At 41.9% G+C, this 20,403-nt stretch overlaps 1 protein-coding gene across 2 annotated transcripts in view; it reads left to right on the plus strand.

The window, feature by feature from the left end:
• The window catches only part of LOC127653446 (uncharacterized), a 19,328-nt gene extending 3,797 nt beyond the window's left edge, over positions 1-15,531 (plus strand). The window contains exons 2-6 of one of the 2 annotated variants that reach the window (XM_052140147.1): positions 5,468-13,222; positions 13,356-13,449; positions 13,567-13,616; positions 14,003-14,092; positions 14,248-15,531. In XM_052140147.1, the coding sequence (XP_051996107.1) occupies positions 6,314-13,222; positions 13,356-13,449; positions 13,567-13,616; positions 14,003-14,059 (7,110 nt within the window). In that variant the 5' untranslated portion in view covers positions 5,468-6,313 and the 3' untranslated portion in view covers positions 14,060-14,092; positions 14,248-15,531. The remainder of the gene's footprint in view (positions 1-5,467; positions 13,223-13,355; positions 13,450-13,566; positions 13,617-14,002; positions 14,093-14,247) is intronic. The other variant, XM_052140137.1, reaches the window with a different exon arrangement.
• Positions 15,532-20,403: the final 4,872 nt, after the last annotated feature.

The following is a 20,403-nucleotide window of genomic DNA, read 5'->3' on the forward strand; positions in this document are numbered from 1 at the left end:
TATATATATATATATATATATATATATATATATATATATATTTTTTTTGTGTGTGTGTGTGTGTATTTATATATGTGTGTGTGTGTGTGTGTATAAACACACACACACAAACTAGATGCTAACTGTGAATTCCTTCACAATTATTTAGATTTGTTCCCTGATCAGTTTCAGGACTAGTTTCACTGTATAAAGACCATAAACTCATTATCTTGAGAGACAGTACACACGTGTCTATATGACTAATGATCCCATTAAAGTGCCTGAGACCCTCATTAAAGACTAATTAAACACCCAAACCATAGATGCATTTTGTCTGTCTGGGCTTAAAGATGCTTTAAGTTAGATTGTAGAGATGAGCAGAAGTTAAAAGCGTATTACAACTGCTTTATTGACAACAGGCTCATATGCAGAGACTGGGAAACGTTTTCACCCAAACAAATGATAATCATGTTTCAAATGTGCATGTCTTCTGTTCAGAAATAGATGTTTAACAATGTTTGTTACTCTTTTCTGTACAAAGTGTTCAATGCCCAGTAGCAGTCAAACAAAAATGACAAAAAGCATCATAAAAATGGACCTTTGTCAGGTGGGAATGAGGCTGCGATGGATGGAAGCAGTGTCTCATTAAAGGGTTTAGCTGTTGTTTAATTGGTGTTGGTTCAGCTGATGAAACATGCAATCATGACAGCAGAATGTGACTAAAGAGGACTTATTTCCGTGAATATATCAGGTTCCTATCTGGTCCTCCACTAGAGATATCCAACCTGAAAGTTAGGGGAACAATTGCACATTCTCGCCCCCATAAAAAATAATAGAAGTCTCAAACGGTAAATGTTCTTCACTTATATAGCGCTTTTTTAACCATAGAGGTTACCAAAGTGCTTTACACTGTGTCTCATTCACCCATTCACTCACACACACACCAATATCGGCTGAACTGCCATCCAAGGCACAAGGCCATTGGGAACAAGTTGGGGTTGAGTGTCTTGCCCAAGGACACTTCGGCACGTGGAGTCATGTGGGCCGGGAATCAAACCACCAACCCTGAGATTAGCAGCCGACCCGCTCTACCACCTGAGCCACATACTTACCTAGGTACCGCCTAAAAACATTAAGACTGATTCTCGAACCCTTCCCATTATAAACTGACACTAAAATTGGAACTTTGAGCAATCTTAAGCATCACATTAAGACTTCAGTTCTAAGTCTAAGGACAAGAATGTGCAAGATGTTTGTGTCGTTTGCCATGACACAAAAGGTTTTGCAATGTCAATACATAGAGGCAATCACTCAAAAGAAAAAACTAAAAATTAAGGAAAATTAAAAAGGGACCAGCTGACCCCTTTATGTCTTACAGATAAATAATTACAGAGTTTTCATTTTGGGTTTGTGATTTGGGTTGGTCTCTCTTCTGGTGTAACCCAACCCACACTGAACAAGAGCCAGTTTATATTATGATACGCAGTGTTTCCCCTAGGATTGTTTACAGCAGTGGTGTTGTAAACGCCTGCAATATCGGACCCGTATTAATGTGCGTCGGTCGAGGTGATGAACACAACTTCAGCCTGGGCCACATCAGGGTTTATTTGTGAAATGTGGCACTGGCACCTTCTTTGGTAGCACGCCTGCAATTACCAATAATATTACATGTGATGTTCATTGAAATGCACATTTGACAGTACAGCACTCATTTTGAGGGATGCAGATGAAAATTAGGATATTAACAACAGATATATCTGTGGAAAAAATACACCTAGTTTTTATATGGCTAAATTCACTACCATGGTTCGTAACTATGGCATCTATATAAAGCAAGAACTATAGCATTTTCAGTATCGCATTCAAATGGGTTTGGCAATCCGGCCGTGCATCTCACGGTGTCACAAGCGCATATAAAGTAGAGCATCTGCCCTGTGCTCGTGCACGTTTCTCCATTCTGCTGTGTTTAATTAATCTGGGTAGCGTATAGCGTTGTTGATAATTCTACGCAGGGTCCATGAGTTAACGCACCCGCTCTGCGCTCGTGACGCTTATCCATGATTGAGCCGTGTTGATGACCCATGCTGTTCATTCTGCTTTTGAAGCGAGCAAAATGTGCTCCAAAACATACAAACGACGGGAATATGCTCATCAGTATTCATGAGGAAAATGCTAACTGATTGTTCAGTGAAACATTGCGATCCCTTGTCATCCCACGTTTCAGAAATGAGCATGCCATATTAAAGTGAGTTAATTGTGTTATCTGTTGACAAGGGGTGTAACGATCAATCGATCTGAATCAATGCATCGATCACATTACCAATGATACGATGTCATCAATTCAATTCGTAAATATTTTTTTTTTTAAGATGCACCTTTATTTTGAAATTCTCTTGCCAGCCAGGGCTGGGCGGCTTTTCAGATTTTTCAGATTTGAATTGGCATTTTGACACTTAAAAAAATAAATAATCGAGATTTTGCCCAAAAAAAAACGCTGTAAATCCACCAAAGGCTGAATAATGAAGAGAAAAATAACTCCAATATTATTGCGTGCTCAACGCGAACAACATGGAGACGGAGATAAAAGACTGGTAATATTCCCAGTATGATTGTACAGTGTGATTGTAGCTTAGCTTCATCCGTCATGCAGGTACACACCAGCTTAAGATCATAACTGTCGGTGTGCACATGTTGATGACGGGCCGGCTGTGGCTCAGGTGGTAGAGCAGGTCGGCTGCTAATCGCAGGATTGGTGGTTTGAATCCCGGCCCACATGACTCCACATGCCGAAGTGTCCTTGGGCAAGACACTGAACCCCAAGTTGCTCCCAATGGCAGACTAGTGCCTTGCAGGCAGCTCTGCCGCCATTGGTGTGTGAATGGGTGAATGAGATGCAGAGTAAAGCGCTTTGAATACCGCTAAGGTTAAAAAAAAGCGCTATAGAAGTGCAGAACATTTACCACGATGAACTGTGTCCTTTTTACCCATAATAAAGCGTTAGTTACATGACAGTTACGGGCGCTTCATTTCAAATCACGGAGAGGATATATATGGGACAAACATCCGCCACTCTTGTGCCATGATGATTCAGATAGATTATTGCTTTATTCTGTGGTGTTTCACTGCATCTATAGCCAACATTTGGCAAACTTTACTCGTTGAATTGTAATGATAAATAATTTCATATTGCTGCACTGCTCAGTGTGAACCACTAGAGGGCGTGTCTCTATCTGCAGCGGGTCATGAATATACACACATTGTTTGATATACAGTGAGAACTTTCTAGATAGACTTGGTTTAGATCAAATTAATAACTATACTGGCTAAGAAGTATTTAGCAGTTTTCTTATTTTATTCTATTATTTCTGAACATCTGGGTTTTTAGATTTTAATGTATTTTACATTTGCGCTCTGTTGACAACTTCCTCCTGTGGTGCATTTGTGCATTTTTTCTGCACACCTTTGCTTCCTATAATGAAAAGAACTTCGATTTGTCTAACCAGGTTGCCTTGCATTCTAATAAAGCACACAATTTGAATCATGTTGGAGTCCATTTAAAAGTTGAAAAAATCGAATCATGAATCGTCCATAAGTTGGATAAAAATTGAGATTGAATTTGTCGCCCAGCATGTGCACATTTCATGTATTCCACTCTGTTGCATCAGTGTTTTGTTTTTACATCTTCAGGCTAGCTCATATTCATTCTTGTTGTTTTCTATAATAAACATTTATGAAGTCATAAAAAGTAACTGATATTGCTTGAAGAATACGGACAAACCAGTCATTCCTTTTTGCTCTCCATTTATTAACAAAAATTATACATGAATCAATTATTTGACAGTTTCTATAGTTAAAAGTTATATCAAACACCACACAAACCTATTACTACAATAAGTGTCACAAACAGAACATGGAAAAGATTTTTATTAGGGATGCACCGAAATTTCGGCCGCCGAAAATTTTCGGCCGAAAATGGCACTTTCGGTTTTTGGCCGAAAGAGAAAAAAGGCCGAAAATATGAGCCGAAAATACCTACTCGCCCCGCCGCTAAGTGCTTAGATTTCACTCTGGATCGATCTAGCCCTCATCACGGCGCTACCAAACAAAGGCCGATCATGTCAGCGGTGTGGAAATTCTTCAAAGTTTCTGATAAGGACATCAAATTTGAGATCTGCAGTGTTTGTTCAGCAGAACTTTCAAGATATATATATATATATATATATATATGAGTACAGCAAGAGATTCTACAGGAAAGCGCCCCGATCCACAGCAGTGCCACAACTAGCGCAGCTACAACACAACTTGAGACGTATCTAGCTGAACTACGCCAGAAGCGGCAATCCCCTTGACTACGGGCGCATAAACAAAGACCGCTATCCTTTGCTTGCGCGGATTGCACACAGGTATTTATCTGCCCAAGCACCAGCACAGAGAGTGAGAGACGGTTCAGTGCAGCATCTCATGTTCTTGATGAGCTTTCAGACAGGAGAGACTGTCAGAACGTTTAGCAACTTTTGTTCTTGAAGAGAAACCTGTCACTTGTAGTTAAATAGAAAGCGGTCCAATATGATGTGTATAGCAATTACATTACACTTGTTCTTCACTTGAGGATACATCAGTCGTTTACAGTTGAGGTTGAGTTCAATTACTGCTGTTTTGCACAATAATGTTCACTTAAAGTGTACATACGTTTACATAAACAGAATAGAGCACTGATCTATATATATATATATATATATATTTTATAGTTATATATATTTTTTTTAAACAGGTAAAAATTTCAGTTTCGTTTTGGTTTTCGGCCAAGTGCATCCTGGATTTTCGGTTTCGGCCCAGAATTTTCATTTCTGTGCATCCCTAATTTTTATTACTTGCAGCAAAGTATCGCGATTAAAAGCAAGCCCAAACACAACATAACACAGTGCGTAGATCTTGAAATTTGTCCTCACAGACCAACTTGAGATAGTTGAGACTTTTCTAATGTTATGACTTTTCAATCTGTATGATGCTTTTACCTATTCCCATCATTATTATTATTATTATTATTATTATTATTATTATTATTATTATTATTGTGAACACGTTTCACAAATAATACAACAGAACTGTAACAGATGAGTGCTGCATCCGCGAGAGAGATGCACAACACACACAAGCCGCCGCTGCACACACCGTCTGGCCACTGGCATAAATATTATACCATGTATGCAGAGATTAGGGTTTGTATTGGGTGTTTTCATGTTTAATGTTTGTTACATGCTGTTAATTTAATGCCTCATTTTGGAGTAATGCTTTATTACATTTGTTAGTAGTTTATTAAATCACAAGTTCATTATGTTACTAAAATAGGGGTATTTTAGTTATAATTAACAGTAGATTGAGTGTACATGGGTTGTTATTTGGTTGGAATATATGCATGTAGCACTAAAGCAATGCTAAACCAGTAAGATCTTATGATTAAAATGCTGCGTTTTCCCTGTATTTTCAGACTATCTCAAGCTTCCCGTTTCCAGAGAAAGAAAGACCCTCATATTGAGAGGATTGTATTGATCAAGCAAATGGATGGCGTGACACTGACCACCAACTCCACTGAAAAACACCTTGCAGTTATGGACAATGACTGAACAGGCATAGAAACAATTGAGAAGACCAGGGTCCTGCAGAAGCGAATTACAAACATGGGAAAAGGCAAATATTTGAGTGAAGTCTGAAAATATTCTGTATCTAAGATTTCAATGAAATATGACTCGAGAGAGTGCCGAAAATCCCCTTGACCCAGGAAATATGAGGAAAACTCATGAGCTGATCTTTCTCAAACTATTTACAGTGTCTGTGAAAATGTGTGCCAACCGCAGGATGAATTGTTGTTGTTGTTACTGACTTGTCAATGAACTATTATAATTCCAATGCATGGCTGCTACACATACATTTGCACAGTTACCAAATGGCAAAGAGCAGTATCACACTACAGTATCAAGATATTATCATTCTCTTAAGGAGATGAAATTCAGATGCCGTTTTGGTGGAATATGTTTACATCTTGACTGGTAGAGACATTTTGTGACTACACTAAACCTGTCGGCATTTTCCATAACTCTTCAGATCTAGTGCTAAAACACCTTATGAAAAACAGCAAATGAATCTGCTGGTTTTGTAAAGCTCAGTTAGGATCAGCAGGCATTTGCTAATGTCTCCTGCGATCCTGCTTCAGATGTGACTACAGTTTCACTTTGTGTAATTTTGCTATAAACACAAGGCTAAAACAAAACATTCCAATTTACCATTTAGATTTTTTTATAAGAAAAGTTGCCATCCAAAAAAACAACAAAAAAGCATGCAGAATTTTCCTAATAGTCCAGTCCCTCTTCATCCAGGGTTTAGTCGAGGAGGAAGTGTGGTCAGTTCCTCATATCAGCCCCACCCTTCAGACCTTCAGATATCCCCCAGAGCCTCAGAGGACTATGCTGCCATGCAGCAAGCTCAACCTAACCTGCAGAGTCATGGGCAGCATCTTCACCTACGGAGCCAGCAGCATCTTATACATACTTCTCCTATACATGGTTATGGATCCAGAAGAGGGACTGGAGAGATGGCACAGGGAAATACTCACAGTGGAGGTGCTGGAAACTCTTACCGTAAGGAAAGTATGGATTATTTTCTTCCAGTGAGTGGGCGGGAAAGAAGCCGAAGAGGGGGAGCTGGATTTGGTGCTGGATTTAGGTACACAAACATTGATAGTCATGCTCCTCTCCAGTACCAACAGTCATCTGGAATGATTTCTCCCTACCCTATGGATTACAGCTCCAGCAGTGGCTCTGGAGTTGGAGGTAGTAATAGTAGCAGTGGTGCTGGTTCATTTTCTCCCTCCCAGCAATACAGTATGGCTCATAATACTTCAGTGCAATCAGCTGTTCAAATGCATCAACGCCAGCATAGTCAGAAATATCCCTCCCATCAAGGAATACACCAAGGTCAGCATCACCAGGCATACCCTCTGGCTGGGAACAGAATACTGCCTCAGTTTGGACACTATGCCCCCATTAATGCCGCCTCAAGCTCTTCTCGAATGTATAACTCGCCACCACAAAGATACGATGTGAGCAACAGCAGCACAGATGCCAAAATTAATAACTCGCCCACTCAGTCTAATCCAAATTCTCATTCAAGTTCAAACAATTTTGAGAATATAGGACAAAGTTACTCATCCTCTACTCATCCGCCATATTCCCCACAATCTCAGTCCCTCAACAAGCATGCCCCCCACTCCCAGCGTGTCTCTCAGCACAGCACTGGAGCAGGTTATGACCCTTCCCTTAAAGTGCATCATCATTTACACACTAAAATGCCCCATTCTCCTATCCCGTCCAGTCCTGCTCTGCCTCCAGACATTGCCAAATCTCCAATGCATTCCCAAAACCAAGCGGCTCATATCCAACAAAACTTCAGTCCCATATCTAACTCCTCCCCTGCTCCATCTGCTGTACAGTCTCCGAGCTGCAGTTCGTCCTCATCTCCTCTGATGGGGAATTCAGAGGGAAACAGTACAGCTACTCATATGCAGCCATCGTCCCACCCCTCTGTTCCAAACAATCACAACAGTCAAAGCCATGGACGGCTTCTGCAGGCTGTACCTCAGCGGAGTCCAACTCCCAATTCTAACAGCAGCATCAGTAGTTGTGGTAGCAGTGTAGGAGCTAAAACAGCTAGCTTGAACCACAGCACAGGGATTGGTCACGGTGTCGTAAATCAGAGCAGAATAGGACTAGGTCTTCGGGGGGGACCAGGGGAAGATGGCTCCCTTTACCCTCATGACAAACTCTTGCAGGATCCTGGTCTAAATAGCCTCAATGCTCTCACCTCTCAAGTAGAAAATTTGCCTAATACAGTGCAACACATGATGCTAACAGACAACGTGCTGTCCCAGAAGAAGAGCAGAGATGGTGCACATTATCTTCAGATGCAGCAGTCTGTGCCTGTAAACCAAAACAAATGTGGAAATTCGACCACAGTAAACGAAGTGAGTTCTGAGATAGAGGAAACAAAAGTGGATCCAGAATTAGAACTGAAGAGAATTAGGCAGGCAAGTGGAACTAGCAATGAGTCGGAGTCTCACAGCTACCGTTCATCACACAGTCAGATTCAGTCAGAACTGAGTCAGCATGGATTGGATATCAAGGTCAACAGTGGAGTCATTTCAACAGCTTCAAAACAATCTACCAGTGAGTCTTTAACACCATTTCCTCAAACAAAGACACCAGAAACTGTCACTCCTTCTTCCTCCTCATCACCATCGGTTAATCCTTCTGCTGAACCCAGCCCCAAACAACAGTTGGTTTCCCCTCCACCTCCATCTCCTACTCACTTGGCACATCTAAACTGTATTGCTAAAAGAGACCTTGATAATAAAGATAATAATGGAATGAAGGTGCGAAAGATCAAAATGATAAAAGATGAAGAAAGCGAGGTTGAAAGTGGAGATCCTCCCTGTCTTGGAGAAAATAGATCTGAGAATATATTTGCCAGTACAAAGGAAATACAGTCAGCCCCTCCCACAAAAACAGAAGCTGAGACAGATGAAGATGGGGGCAATGCACAACAGCTTCAGAATCCAAGCAAAAATGTAAATGTTTTGGAACAACATAATGTTGGGGTTATTGTCTCTGCGCGTTCTGAACTACATGCCGAATCAAGTAAGCACACAGGAGCCAAATCCCCACGTTATGGTGTTTCTCATTACCCAAACAAACACAGCTGTCCTGAGGACCAACATGATGTAAAAACATTAAGAGCATTAAGAAATCATAATGGAGAAGGGGAAATCAGCATGGAAACATATGGTTCACAATATATTTCCCCTAAACAAGAATTTGGCCAAAACTTACACTTAAGTCATTCTAACCCTTCATATACATATAGTAATCCCAAGTTACAGTACAATGCCTGCATGAGCGCAAAGAACAAAGGGAAGTTTGAAACAGGAAGTGGAATGGGCCCAGATAGATACCAAAGTTATTATCAGCTGCAGGCCAGCTATGGATCTATTGCTAGGAAGGATATTGGTATTTTTGCTGTGGAAGGGGGAAGGGCGATTGCATCAAGAGGTCAGGATAGCAATTCTCAGTTTCAGCAATCATTTCCTAGTCTTTTGCAAGAAGTCCTCCAAGGTCATCACTTTGATCGACGCTATGGACGTCCTGACCAGACATCTAGTGTTCAGCAACCTCAAGATACATCCCAGCATCGTTATCAAACAAGACTACCTTACAGTATTATTGAAAATTTGAGTTCCATGGGCCCTCAACCAGTTATGGGCGGACTTAATGTCCAGTTAAATCAAATGGCCTCTGGAAAACCACCAAATGCAAATAAAAATCAGGGCCCAGATAATGAGATGGTTCTAGACCCTCCTCATCCCACTTGGGATTCTGAAGCACAAAGGCCCAACTTGACTCAAGGTATATCCTTAGAAAAAAGCAAAAGTAGCACTACACTCAGCCAGTCCACCCACATGCAGCAGCCTTCAGATCTCACAATAGCAGCCCCTCCAAAGCACATCAACTTGGCTGACTATTCTTTGCAACACCGAAAACCATCAAGATATGGTACCTCTCCCTCTGCTGTGGAACAACTACTACTACAGGAAACTGAACCATTGGCATGTGGTGTAGGTCCTTTGAGTCAGACTCCATCTCAGACAACATCATCATCAGGAAGGCGTTCAGTCATCTGTGATGTGTCCCCTTCTCGACGGACAACTCCAGAGAGAGAAAGAGGACACTCAGGAACCTCGGGACCTTCAGTCATTCAGCAACCATTTTCATCTTCTGGATCAAATGAACAGGAATATTGCAAGGGGGAAATAAAAGCAAAGAAAGAACACAACGAGGAATCCACAAAGATCAGTCCCGCAGGTAAGAATGCAGATGATTACTGCAGCACGCCACCCCGTAAGGAAGCGAATAAGTCTCTGTATCCCCCTGTAGATGTTGATTCTAACTTACAAAGAACCAGCCATGCCAAAGGCAACAATGAACCCACCAGCAACCTGCCATACCTTTCTCAAATGTCCTCCAATCCCTTGTCTTCACCAACAAGACATCAGTCATATTCCCAGGCTGTTGATGGTTTTCGAGCTTATGGATTCAGTGACTCCACGGATGGGCCAAAAATTATGTCACACCCTTTAACACATCGTCCATTACCCACAATATCACCATATTCTAAAAGCACCCCCTCTTCTAACAAGTTGCAAGCATTTTCACCAAGTTTACCTCCTCAGAACAGACCAAACTGGACTCCTGACAGACATAGACTGAAAGATATGGACAGGCATGTTCCCCAGAGTCTGCCTGACCAGAAGTGTAAATCACAATCTCCAAGTGATATTCTGCTTAGTCAGCATCACATATCTCGACAGCACTCTTATCCAGGTTCACACTTTGACATGAAAATGTGGGATGTTTTTCCTGAGAAAGAGGGAGCTGGAAAACCACACACTGAAGTCCCTCATGAGAATTTTGGTTCTCAACATGCCCTGAATTCTGCTACCAAACACAAAGAAGAGGGCATCTCAGATAGGAGTGCAGAAGAATCTGCCAAACCTTTAAATTCAGTGGCTCCAGCTGGTGCTATTAGCGCTGCTGTGCACACTGGTAAGGCTACCCAAGGGATTCAGCAGGGACAGAGACAAGCCAAATCTGGAGTATCAGCTGAAACCAACCCTTTAATAATGAGAAGGAGAGTTAGATCATTTATTTCTCCTATTCCTGCTAAAAGGAAGCATCAGGATGTTTCAAGTCAAAGGCCAGGATCAGCATATCACTCCCCTCTGTCCCACTCTGATTCTAGACTCGCAAGCAACAGTTGCACTGGCAGTAATGATACTCAGCCCAAATTGGCATCCCCTAAGCCACATCACCCCATATCCAGTTCTAGTTCTCTTCCACAGTGCAAAACAAAGATTCTCCCCCCAAGAAAAGGTTGTGGTCTAAAACTTGAGGCAATTGTGCAGAAAATTACACCCAGTCTGAAAAAAGCCAACTTCAATATTAATAGTCATGGTGATTCTGACAATACAGAAGTTTCTCATTACACCACTGACATAGCAGACCCTGAGGGTGGCACTTCATTTTCAAATGTTCCTCAGGGAGAGGAGGGCTGTTTATCTTACCTTGAAGATTCTCATACTTTAGATAATATTATGCCATTCAGAACTGTCAAAGACACTTATGCTTGTGATTCTCAGTCTCTTAAACCAGCTGCAACAACATCTAGCAGTAGTGCCATCAGAGGTTTGCCGAAAGATTTTGACTTTGGATTAGGTGCTGCTGGCTCTTCAGGGTCTTTGGTGGGTGAAAATGATAAGGATGATTTTACCTTGTTAGGTCCCCTTCCACCACCACCTCCATTACCTTGTCCTGTACAGGAATCCCCTCCTCCATCTTTATCTGCATTGTCAGACATACAGCAGTTCACAAACACTTACCAACAGCTGGAAACTAGACGAAGTGAGCAGTCGGCTGCTAACCTACTAAGGCAGAAACTGCTAGAGACTGGCATGGGCTTTGATGATTACACAGATTACTATGGTGCTGACACTGGCCATAGTCAGAGCCCTGGGCACCACCTCCTTTCTCATGCTACTCAGCACCAGATGAACAGGTTGGCAGGTTCAGAGTCTAAATCCTCAGAAAGCATTGTGCCCAAGGGTTATTTCCCATCAGGCAAGAAAAAAGGTCGCCCAGTAGGCAGTGTGAATAAGCAGAAACGTGCCCAAGCTCAAAATCAAAATGCGGCAGCCAGCATACCTGCAACCCCTCTGAGCTCACCTATAGCTGCCCCTCAGTCTGAACCAACCCCAAACACTGAAGATGAGGTGCCCCGAACTCCAACACCACCTGACCAAAAACCCTGTACATATTTGGTCCCTCCTGCTCAAACCCAGGTGGTGAAAGTGGATGTTGAGAGTGAGGAGGCCCAGCCAGAGATTGATGTGAAGCCTGCTGGACATAGACAGAGAAAGGTAAAAGAAGGCAATGAAACCTCTGTCTCAGTTAGGAGGCAGAGAAGGAAAAGGAGGGGAATGGCTTCTAAAGAGCAGCTGGATACTCAAACTGACAGTAGGGTCAACATGGGCCTGTGTGGAATATTCTCAGATGCCAGGAATAATGTTTTCTCTCCTTACATACATGTGGAGAAAAAGATAGCGGAGATTGGGGCAGTCTGTACAATAATTAATGCAGAAGATGAAAAATCTAAAGGTGGAGGAAAATCAGGTCACTGTGGGGTCGATGCCCCCTTAAATAGCTTGTCATCTCAGGTAGTGAGAAGAGAAAAGGAAAATGAAAGAACAAAAGAAAATTGGGTGTCTGAGAAAGTTGATTCTGTCTCTCAGTCAGGAAAGACACTTCCTACATCTGGACATGTTTTGCCAGGGCCTGTGATAACAGAGACAGGACACACTGGTTGTCTCTTATGCTGCCTGTGCCAGAAATGGGCCAATTACAAAAATCTTGGGGATCTCTATGGTCCCTTTTACCCTGCCGAGTATGTAGCCAAGCTCCCTAAGAATCAACCTCAAATCCGACAAACTATGTCTCACCATGGGGCGGCTACAACAGGTTTCATTATGACATCCATTTCAACAGAATTAACTCCCCAGGATACAAGACTACAGGACCCTCAAAATGTTAAGTCATCTACAGACAGCGATTGCACTGTAAGTCAGGCAACAAACCCAACATCCCCAGCCACCACTATTGGCACTGCCTCCCCCAGTGTGGCTGAGGAAATGCTTCTCCAGAATATTAAGACCAGCTGCTCTACCTTAAAGGTGACAGTTGACACCTGGAATCCGGCAGTAGAACTGGCAAGTGAACTGGGAGCATCAAAAGAACTGGATAGCAAGATTGTACTGAAGCAGCTGCAGGTAGAGGAATCGCAGCAAAGGCCCCAGCACAGAAAACTGACATCCCATCCTCGCTTCAAAAGGAGACATAAATCCAGCGAAGATTTACCTCGAACTATCCCCATCAACAACAAAGCTTCTCTGCCCTTCCAGCCTCCCCCACCCAGCCTGGATTCCCTGGGGCCCATGGCACAACTGGCTCAGCTCCCACTAGTGCCCCTGGACGCAGAGGAGCTGTGGGTGCACGAGGGCTGCATTGTGTGGACCAGTGGGGTGTACCTAGTCAATGGGAGACTGTATGGCCTTCAGGAGGCACTAGATGGTGCTAGAGATACAGTGAGTGGGAAATTCTATAGCTGGTTTTACAAAGCATGTTGTATTATGTGACAAGTAGATAAGAATAGTTTTGTTGTTTTATTTGGCATTTTACTGCCCATTCATTTTTGACTGTGTGCCACTCCATTATCAGAACTGCTCTCATTGTGAGATGGTGGGCTCAACACTTGGCTGCTACAGTAAAGGATGCACACTGAGGTACCATTACCTCTGTGCCATAGAGGCAGGTGAGACATGAATTTACCTTGGTCTGCAATTGTTTTTATAAATATAAATGCATATATTTGTGATCATAACACACTCACAAACACTAAATCTATTGTTTTTTTCCCTTGTCCTCAAAGATTGCTCTCTAAATGAAGACAATTTTTCTCTGAGGTGTCCAAAGCACAAGGTAAGAGAGCAAGACCTCACATCTACTATGTAAATGTTAGCCAAACCAAACCCAAGGTAGATGCTTGGAAGACATGTCTGTTTTTGTTTTTTCATGAAGAGTAGGCAGTAGCACTAGAAAAATCTGGTCTAGATCAAATTGATTCCGGGGTTCTGATCCCAGTCAGTGGTAGTCTGTATGGAAAACGAACAAAACAGTGGAATGTGCCTGAGAGATTCTTGAATTATATTTCAGAGATGGGCGTACTGTTCATGTAGAGACATTGTCTAAGAAGTCCTCATGTTATTTGCTCACTATTCTTGGGGAGCTTTCAGTGTTCTTTTTGCTATTGGTTTAATGTCAGTATTGTGCATGTGCTCATGTTTGTGTGCTCTCTGTTTCCACAGAGCAATAGAATTGCCAAGCCCGGAACTACATATCTGGAGCAGTCAGAGAGAGGGTGAACATACACAAAACAAATCACACACAAATCAGTCGTGAGTAGACTAATAGCTGATTTGTGACTGATGAAATTTGATTGTTTTTGCTAGGGTTGCTTGAGTTAGGTATGATGATTCCTTACTAAACCAGAAGGTCTGGTGGGGTCCGTTTTGCTGTACCTGTAACTGAACCTATGCTGTACTTGTCTCAGATTCTCCAGCAGAGAGACTACGCCTGACTGTGTGACTTTCAGCTGAACTGGAACACCATCGTTGTGCTTACGGATGGAGTTACCATGGTTACAGATGGATACATTTTGGAATGTATAGCTAAAAGACTTCTTCTAAACAACACTAATAACTGTGAGAAAACTGGTATCACAGAAAACATGTTTTTCATTTATCTTCTGTTCTGTGGTGGGATCAATCAACAGCAACACAAAATGGGCCAACTACAGTCAAAGCTGTTGATGGACAGAACGGACTTTCCTCCCTGATGAAGAAATGCTAACTGCCTTTGGAAACATTAATTCAGTTTGCAGAGATTTTGCTGTCTTTGGCTTTGAGTCCATTGTTTTTGTCTTTTGTCTTTGTTAGTTTATTCTTGTAAAAACAGTGTTCTTGAGCGCTTTGGGAACAAAAGACCTGAATGAGAAGAGGGGGCCATGTGGAAAGACAAAGGGACTGGCCATGTATTTACACCTTTTATATGTAGTATTTTATCATAACTCATATTATCATTATTTTAAACATTGCTATTGTTTTAATCAGTATTTTACCCTCAGATTTAGACAGAATTCTGAATCTTTATATCACTAATGAGACCGACTAAAGGACGGGGACCAGAAAGAATGTCAGTCCATTATGACATCATTGAACATTCTCAGTGACATCACGTGGAATGTTGAGGTCCAGTTGCCACAGAGACGATGTTACATATATTGCCTTTGAAGGTGTGTGTGTGTGTGTGTGTGTGTGTGTGTGTGTGTGTGTGTGTGTGGCGTGCAAAAGAGTGAGAAAGTTTAGCTGTGTGTTTGCTTGTGTCTGTTTTTGCTTCTTTGATAAGTGTTCTTACTTTTTTCCTCTAAGGATTTTGTGCTACAGATGAGATCAAGGAGAAGCAAATGGACCTGACATTATTTTTTAAAGGACGAAAAACTTTCAGATAAACTGTGTAGGATGGAACGCATTAGGAGCTTCACTCTGTCTTAACTGGACTCCTGAATTTTACCTTATGTGATATGGTGAAAACTCGAAATGCTTTTAAAAGAGGTCCACCTGTCATTTCATTTTGACAGGTGAAAAAGAAAAACATTCCTCCACCATTTCAAGGAAAAAAGTAGGCATGAGTGCAAAACTCCATCTCCAGAATAATCGCTGTCATTTTTATTATTCTTTTAAAAATAAAACTACAAAGAAAAGATGATCATATGAAAACATGTACTAGAAAACTGTCAATATGGTTCTGACTCTTGAATACAGTTATACAATGGAGAGTATTTGTTTTGTTCCCTCTTGGCACGTGAGCCGGAATAGCATAATACCATTCTACTTTTATTCATTTTATAGTACGAGTACTGTGCATTGCATGCAAATTTTCTTTATGCATGGAATAGCTGGATGACTTACTACATATGCCAAAATATCAGTAACATAGCATATAAAACAGTTACAGAGCACACTGCATGAGATACTGTTTCCCACAACAATGCAATGTGTTCGACCTTGCACATGCTAGAGCCGCGGTTTTAAAATCTGTTTGAAATCTTGGACTCACAGGAGTTATGTTGTTTTTACATGAGATTGGACTGCAAAGATGCAAGATAACTATAAACGTGTGTAATGAGGTTGCGTGATAATATAATGTGACATGTAGCATACATGGGATCAAGGTTTGGCTGGTTAGCAAAGTCAGTTAGCTGTACCTTAACCATTATGTTATACTGGTTCGATCCCCACAGCCACCACCATTGTGTCCTTGAGTAAGGCACTTAACTCCAGGTTGCTCCGGGGGGATTGTCCCTGTAATAAGTGCACTGTAAGTCACTTTGGATAAAAGTGTCTGTCAAATGCATAAATTTAAATGTTGACAAAAAGCCATTTTCTCCATTGATGGTCATTCAAAAGTAGCTGTGTATTCCAACAAATAATTTTTTAAAGCAACATATAAATTGCATTTACTGTAGTAGATATTTCACAAATAACACTTTTTTTTTAGGTCTCTTAAAACTGAGATTTACATGTATATTTTTCCCTGTCAGTTGCTAGTGAAGGCACCGTGCATGTTCTTGTGGTGCAACCATGATGTCACTTCCCTATGGCTCCAGAGTAATTAGTGTCATGATATTTATTGGCTCAGGAAAAGAGTGCTCATAAGCAAAGATGGCAGCATGCAGTTTGTACTCTAGGTATTATGGACATTCTAGCTAGCATAGTATACTACTGTTTGAAATGTTTATCGTTTCATTCGAGTTGGGGATATTGAGTTTAGACTCAGATTTGAGTCTGGTCTCAAATGTAATTTTTGATGGACTTGTCACAGATGCATTTTACTCTGACATAACTTGGACTCGATCCTTAGGCACTCAAATCTTTCCAAGTCCAGCCAAGTCCTAGGCATTTATGATGCATTAGGAAAAAAAAGAATTAAATGCATCCCTGTCTGCATGCAGCTGTAGCATACCCTGATGTCTTAGCCAGAGTAAGATTAACCGTGTTGAGCACCCACACATATGTAAGCACACAGACACTCTTATCAGTCAACCAAGAAACTAGAATGGTACTAAAGAGAATTATGTATAATATCGATTACGGAGGTGACTGGCATGTTTGTCAATATCTACTGGCATATGGAAAGAAAACATACACTCATAGAGCACTTTATTAGGAACACATGTACTTCTACTTATTCAGAATCCGCTTTATTGCCAAGCATGCTTACACATACAAGGAATATGTCTTGGTGACAGGAGCTTCCATTGCACAACAATACAGCAGCAAGACATGGATAATAAAATATATATATATATATATATATATATATATATATATATATATATATATATATATAATTATACATATACGTACAGACACACACCTTCATACATACACATACATTCAGTATGTTATGTACAGTGCAAAAAGTTTTTTTTTCTTTGTATGTAATGGAAGAAGAGGATATGTTGGATAATATAAATAGACTTAAACTGTGTATTGCACATAATTATTGCTCAGTGGGGCAGTTTTATCTGTTTATGAGATGGATCGCCTGAGAGAAAAAACTTCCTGTGTCTGACGGTTCTGGTGCTCAGAGCTCTGAAGCGTCGGCCAGAAGGCAACAGTTCAGAAAGGTCATGGGCTGGGTGAGTGGGGTCCAATATTCCTCTCAGCAGTCCGAACTTTCCTTTGTAGTCTTCTGATGTCTGATTTCGTAGCTGCACCAAACCAGACAGTTATTGAAGTGCAAAGAACGGACTCGATGTCTGCTGAGTAGAACTGGATCAGCAGCACCTGTGGCAGGTTGAACTTCCTCAGCTGGCGAAGGAAGTACAACCACTGCTGGGCCTTTTTCACAATGGAGTCGATGTGTATCTCCCACTTCAGGTCCTGTGAGAAGGTAGTGCCCAGGAACCTGAATGACTCCACTGCTGCCACAGTGCTGTTTAGAATGGTCAGTGGGGTCAGTGTTGGGGTGTTCCTCCTAAAGTCCACAATCATCTCCACTATTTTGAGCGTGTTCAGCTCCAGATTGTTATGACTGCACCAGAAAGCCAGCCGTTCAAACTCCTTTCTGTATGCAGACTCATCATCATCTCGGATAAGGCCGATGACAGTGGTGTCGTCTGCAGACTTCAGGAGCTTGACAGAGGGGTCCTTGGTGGTGCAGTCATTGGTGTACAGGGAGAAGAGTAGTGGGGAGAGCACACATCCCTGGGGGGCACCAGTGCTGATAGTACAGGTGCTGGAAGTGAATTTTCCCTGTTTCACAAGCTGCTGCCTGTCCATCAGAAAGCTGGTAATCCACTGACGGATAGAGATGGGAACAGGGAGTTGGTTTAAATTAGTCCGGAGAATAGCTAGGATAATGGTGTTGAAAGCCGAACTGAAATCCACAAATAGGATCCTTGCAAATGTCTCCGGTCTGTCCAGATGTTGCAGGATATGATGCAATCCCATGTTGACTGCATCATCCACAGACCTGTTTGCTCGATAAGCAAATTGAAGGGGATCTAGAAAGGGTCCAGTGATGTCTTTCAGGTGGGCCAACACCAGTCTCTCAAATGACTTCATGACCATAGATGTCAGGGCGACAGGTCTGTAGTCATTGAGTCCTGTGATTTATGGTTTCTTAGGGACGGGGATAATAATTGAGCGTTTGAAGCAACATGGGACTTCACAGTGCTCCAGTGATCTATTGAAGATCTGAGTGAAGATGGGGGCCAGTTGGTTAGCACAGAGACGCCATCTGGGCCTGAAGCCTTCCTCATCTTTTGCTTCTGAAAGATGTGGCACACATCATCTTCAAAGATCTTGAGTGCAGGTTGTGTAGCAGGAGTTGGGTGGAGGAGGGTTGCAGGAGGTGTTAGTGATTGTGTGTAGTGAAGGTCAGAGTGGGTGTGTGGTGTGAAATTGGGCCTTTCGAATCTGCAGTAGAACACATTCAGGTCATCAGCCAGTCGCTGGTCCACCACGGGGTTGGGGGTAGGAGTCCTGTAATTAGTAAGTTGTTTCAGGGCACTCCATGCTGATGCAGGGTCGTCAGCTGAAAACTTGTTTTTCAGCTTCTCAGAGTAGCTTCTTTTAGCCACTCTGATTTCCTTATTCAGTGTGTTCCTGGCCTGATTATACAAGACTCTGTCCCCACCCCTGTAAGCATCCTCTTTGGCATGATGAAGCTGTCTGAGTTTTCCTGTAAACTATGGTTTATCATTGGTGAATGATAGAAATGTCCTTGTAGGGATGCACATACCCTCACAGAAATCGATGTATGATGTAACAGTATCTGTGAGCTCGTCCAGGTCTGTAGCTGCAGCTTCAAAAACACTCCAATCAGTGCAGTCAAAGCAGGCTTGTAGTTCCAGCTCTGCTTCAGTGGTCCATCTCTTTACAGTCCTTACTACTGGCTTTGTTGATTTTAATTGCTGCCTGTAGGTCAGAAGACGACGAACCAGACCAGATGATCAGAGAGCCCCAAAGCTACATGTGGGACAGAGCGATATGCATCCTTTATCGTTGTATAGCAGTGATCCAGTATGTTCAGATCCAGTATGTGTCTCTGGTGGGGCATGTAATATGTGCTGTTTGTATTTGGGCAGTTCACGTGTGAGATTTGCTATGTTAAAATCCCCAAGAAAAATAATAACTGAGTCTGGGTATAGTTGTTCAGTGTCTGTGATTTGATCAGCCAGCTGTTGCAGCGCTATTCCCAGAACAGTGTGTGATTATGTAATCAGCCAATCGTTTGGCAGCAATGCAATGTAAAAAAAAACATACAGATACGGGTCAGGAGCTTCAGTTAATATTCACATCAACCATCAGAATGAGGATCTTATTGATTTGGAGCATGGCATGATTGCTGGTGCCAGAAGGGCTGGTTTGAGTATTTCTGAGATTTTCACACACAACAGTCTCTAGAATTTACTCAGAATGGTGCCAAAAACAAAAAACATCCAGTGAGCAACAGTTCTGTGTATGAAACACTTGTTGATGAGAGAGATCAACAGAGATTGGTCAGACTGGTTTGAACTGATAAAGTCTATGGTAACTCAGGTAACCACTCTGTACAATTGTGCTGAGAAGAATATAATCTCTGAGTGCACATGTCAAATATTGAGGCAGTAATTAATGGATAGGGATTATTAGGATGTAACGATTGAGAAGGGCCAATGGGGAGGGGGGTATAGTGCAGTGTCACTATACTGGGGGTATTAGGACCCACACAGACCGCAGGGTGAACACCTCCTGCTGGCCTCACTTATACCTCTTTCATTAAAGTAATTAATGATTTAAGAGAAGAAAACAAACAAACAATCGGCACACATAAATCTAATTGACACTGGGCTCTGATGAGAGACAAGCCGCTGTTATCCATAAACTCAAGATGCTTTACATTAGACGTCACACCCTCATGTCTTTTTGGTCTTTACAATTGGATGTGTGTGAATGTGAGCACAGATTATGGGAAAGCTCTTGCAGTTGGAAAAAACTAAATTTCGCAGTCCCAGAACAGTTGCTGGAATGACTTAATCCCGTAATATGCTCTGGTCCCCTCCCTGCTCGTCGTGGTGACGAGGTTTATAGTAGATTAGTGTCACTGAATGGCTGGATGTCTGAGTGGTGTCTGCAGAATAAAATAGGATTTATAGACA

This window comes from Xyrauchen texanus, chromosome 2 (assembly GCF_025860055.1).
Source record: "Xyrauchen texanus isolate HMW12.3.18 chromosome 2, RBS_HiC_50CHRs, whole genome shotgun sequence".
NCBI classification, from domain to species: domain Eukaryota; kingdom Metazoa; phylum Chordata; class Actinopteri; order Cypriniformes; family Catostomidae; genus Xyrauchen; species Xyrauchen texanus.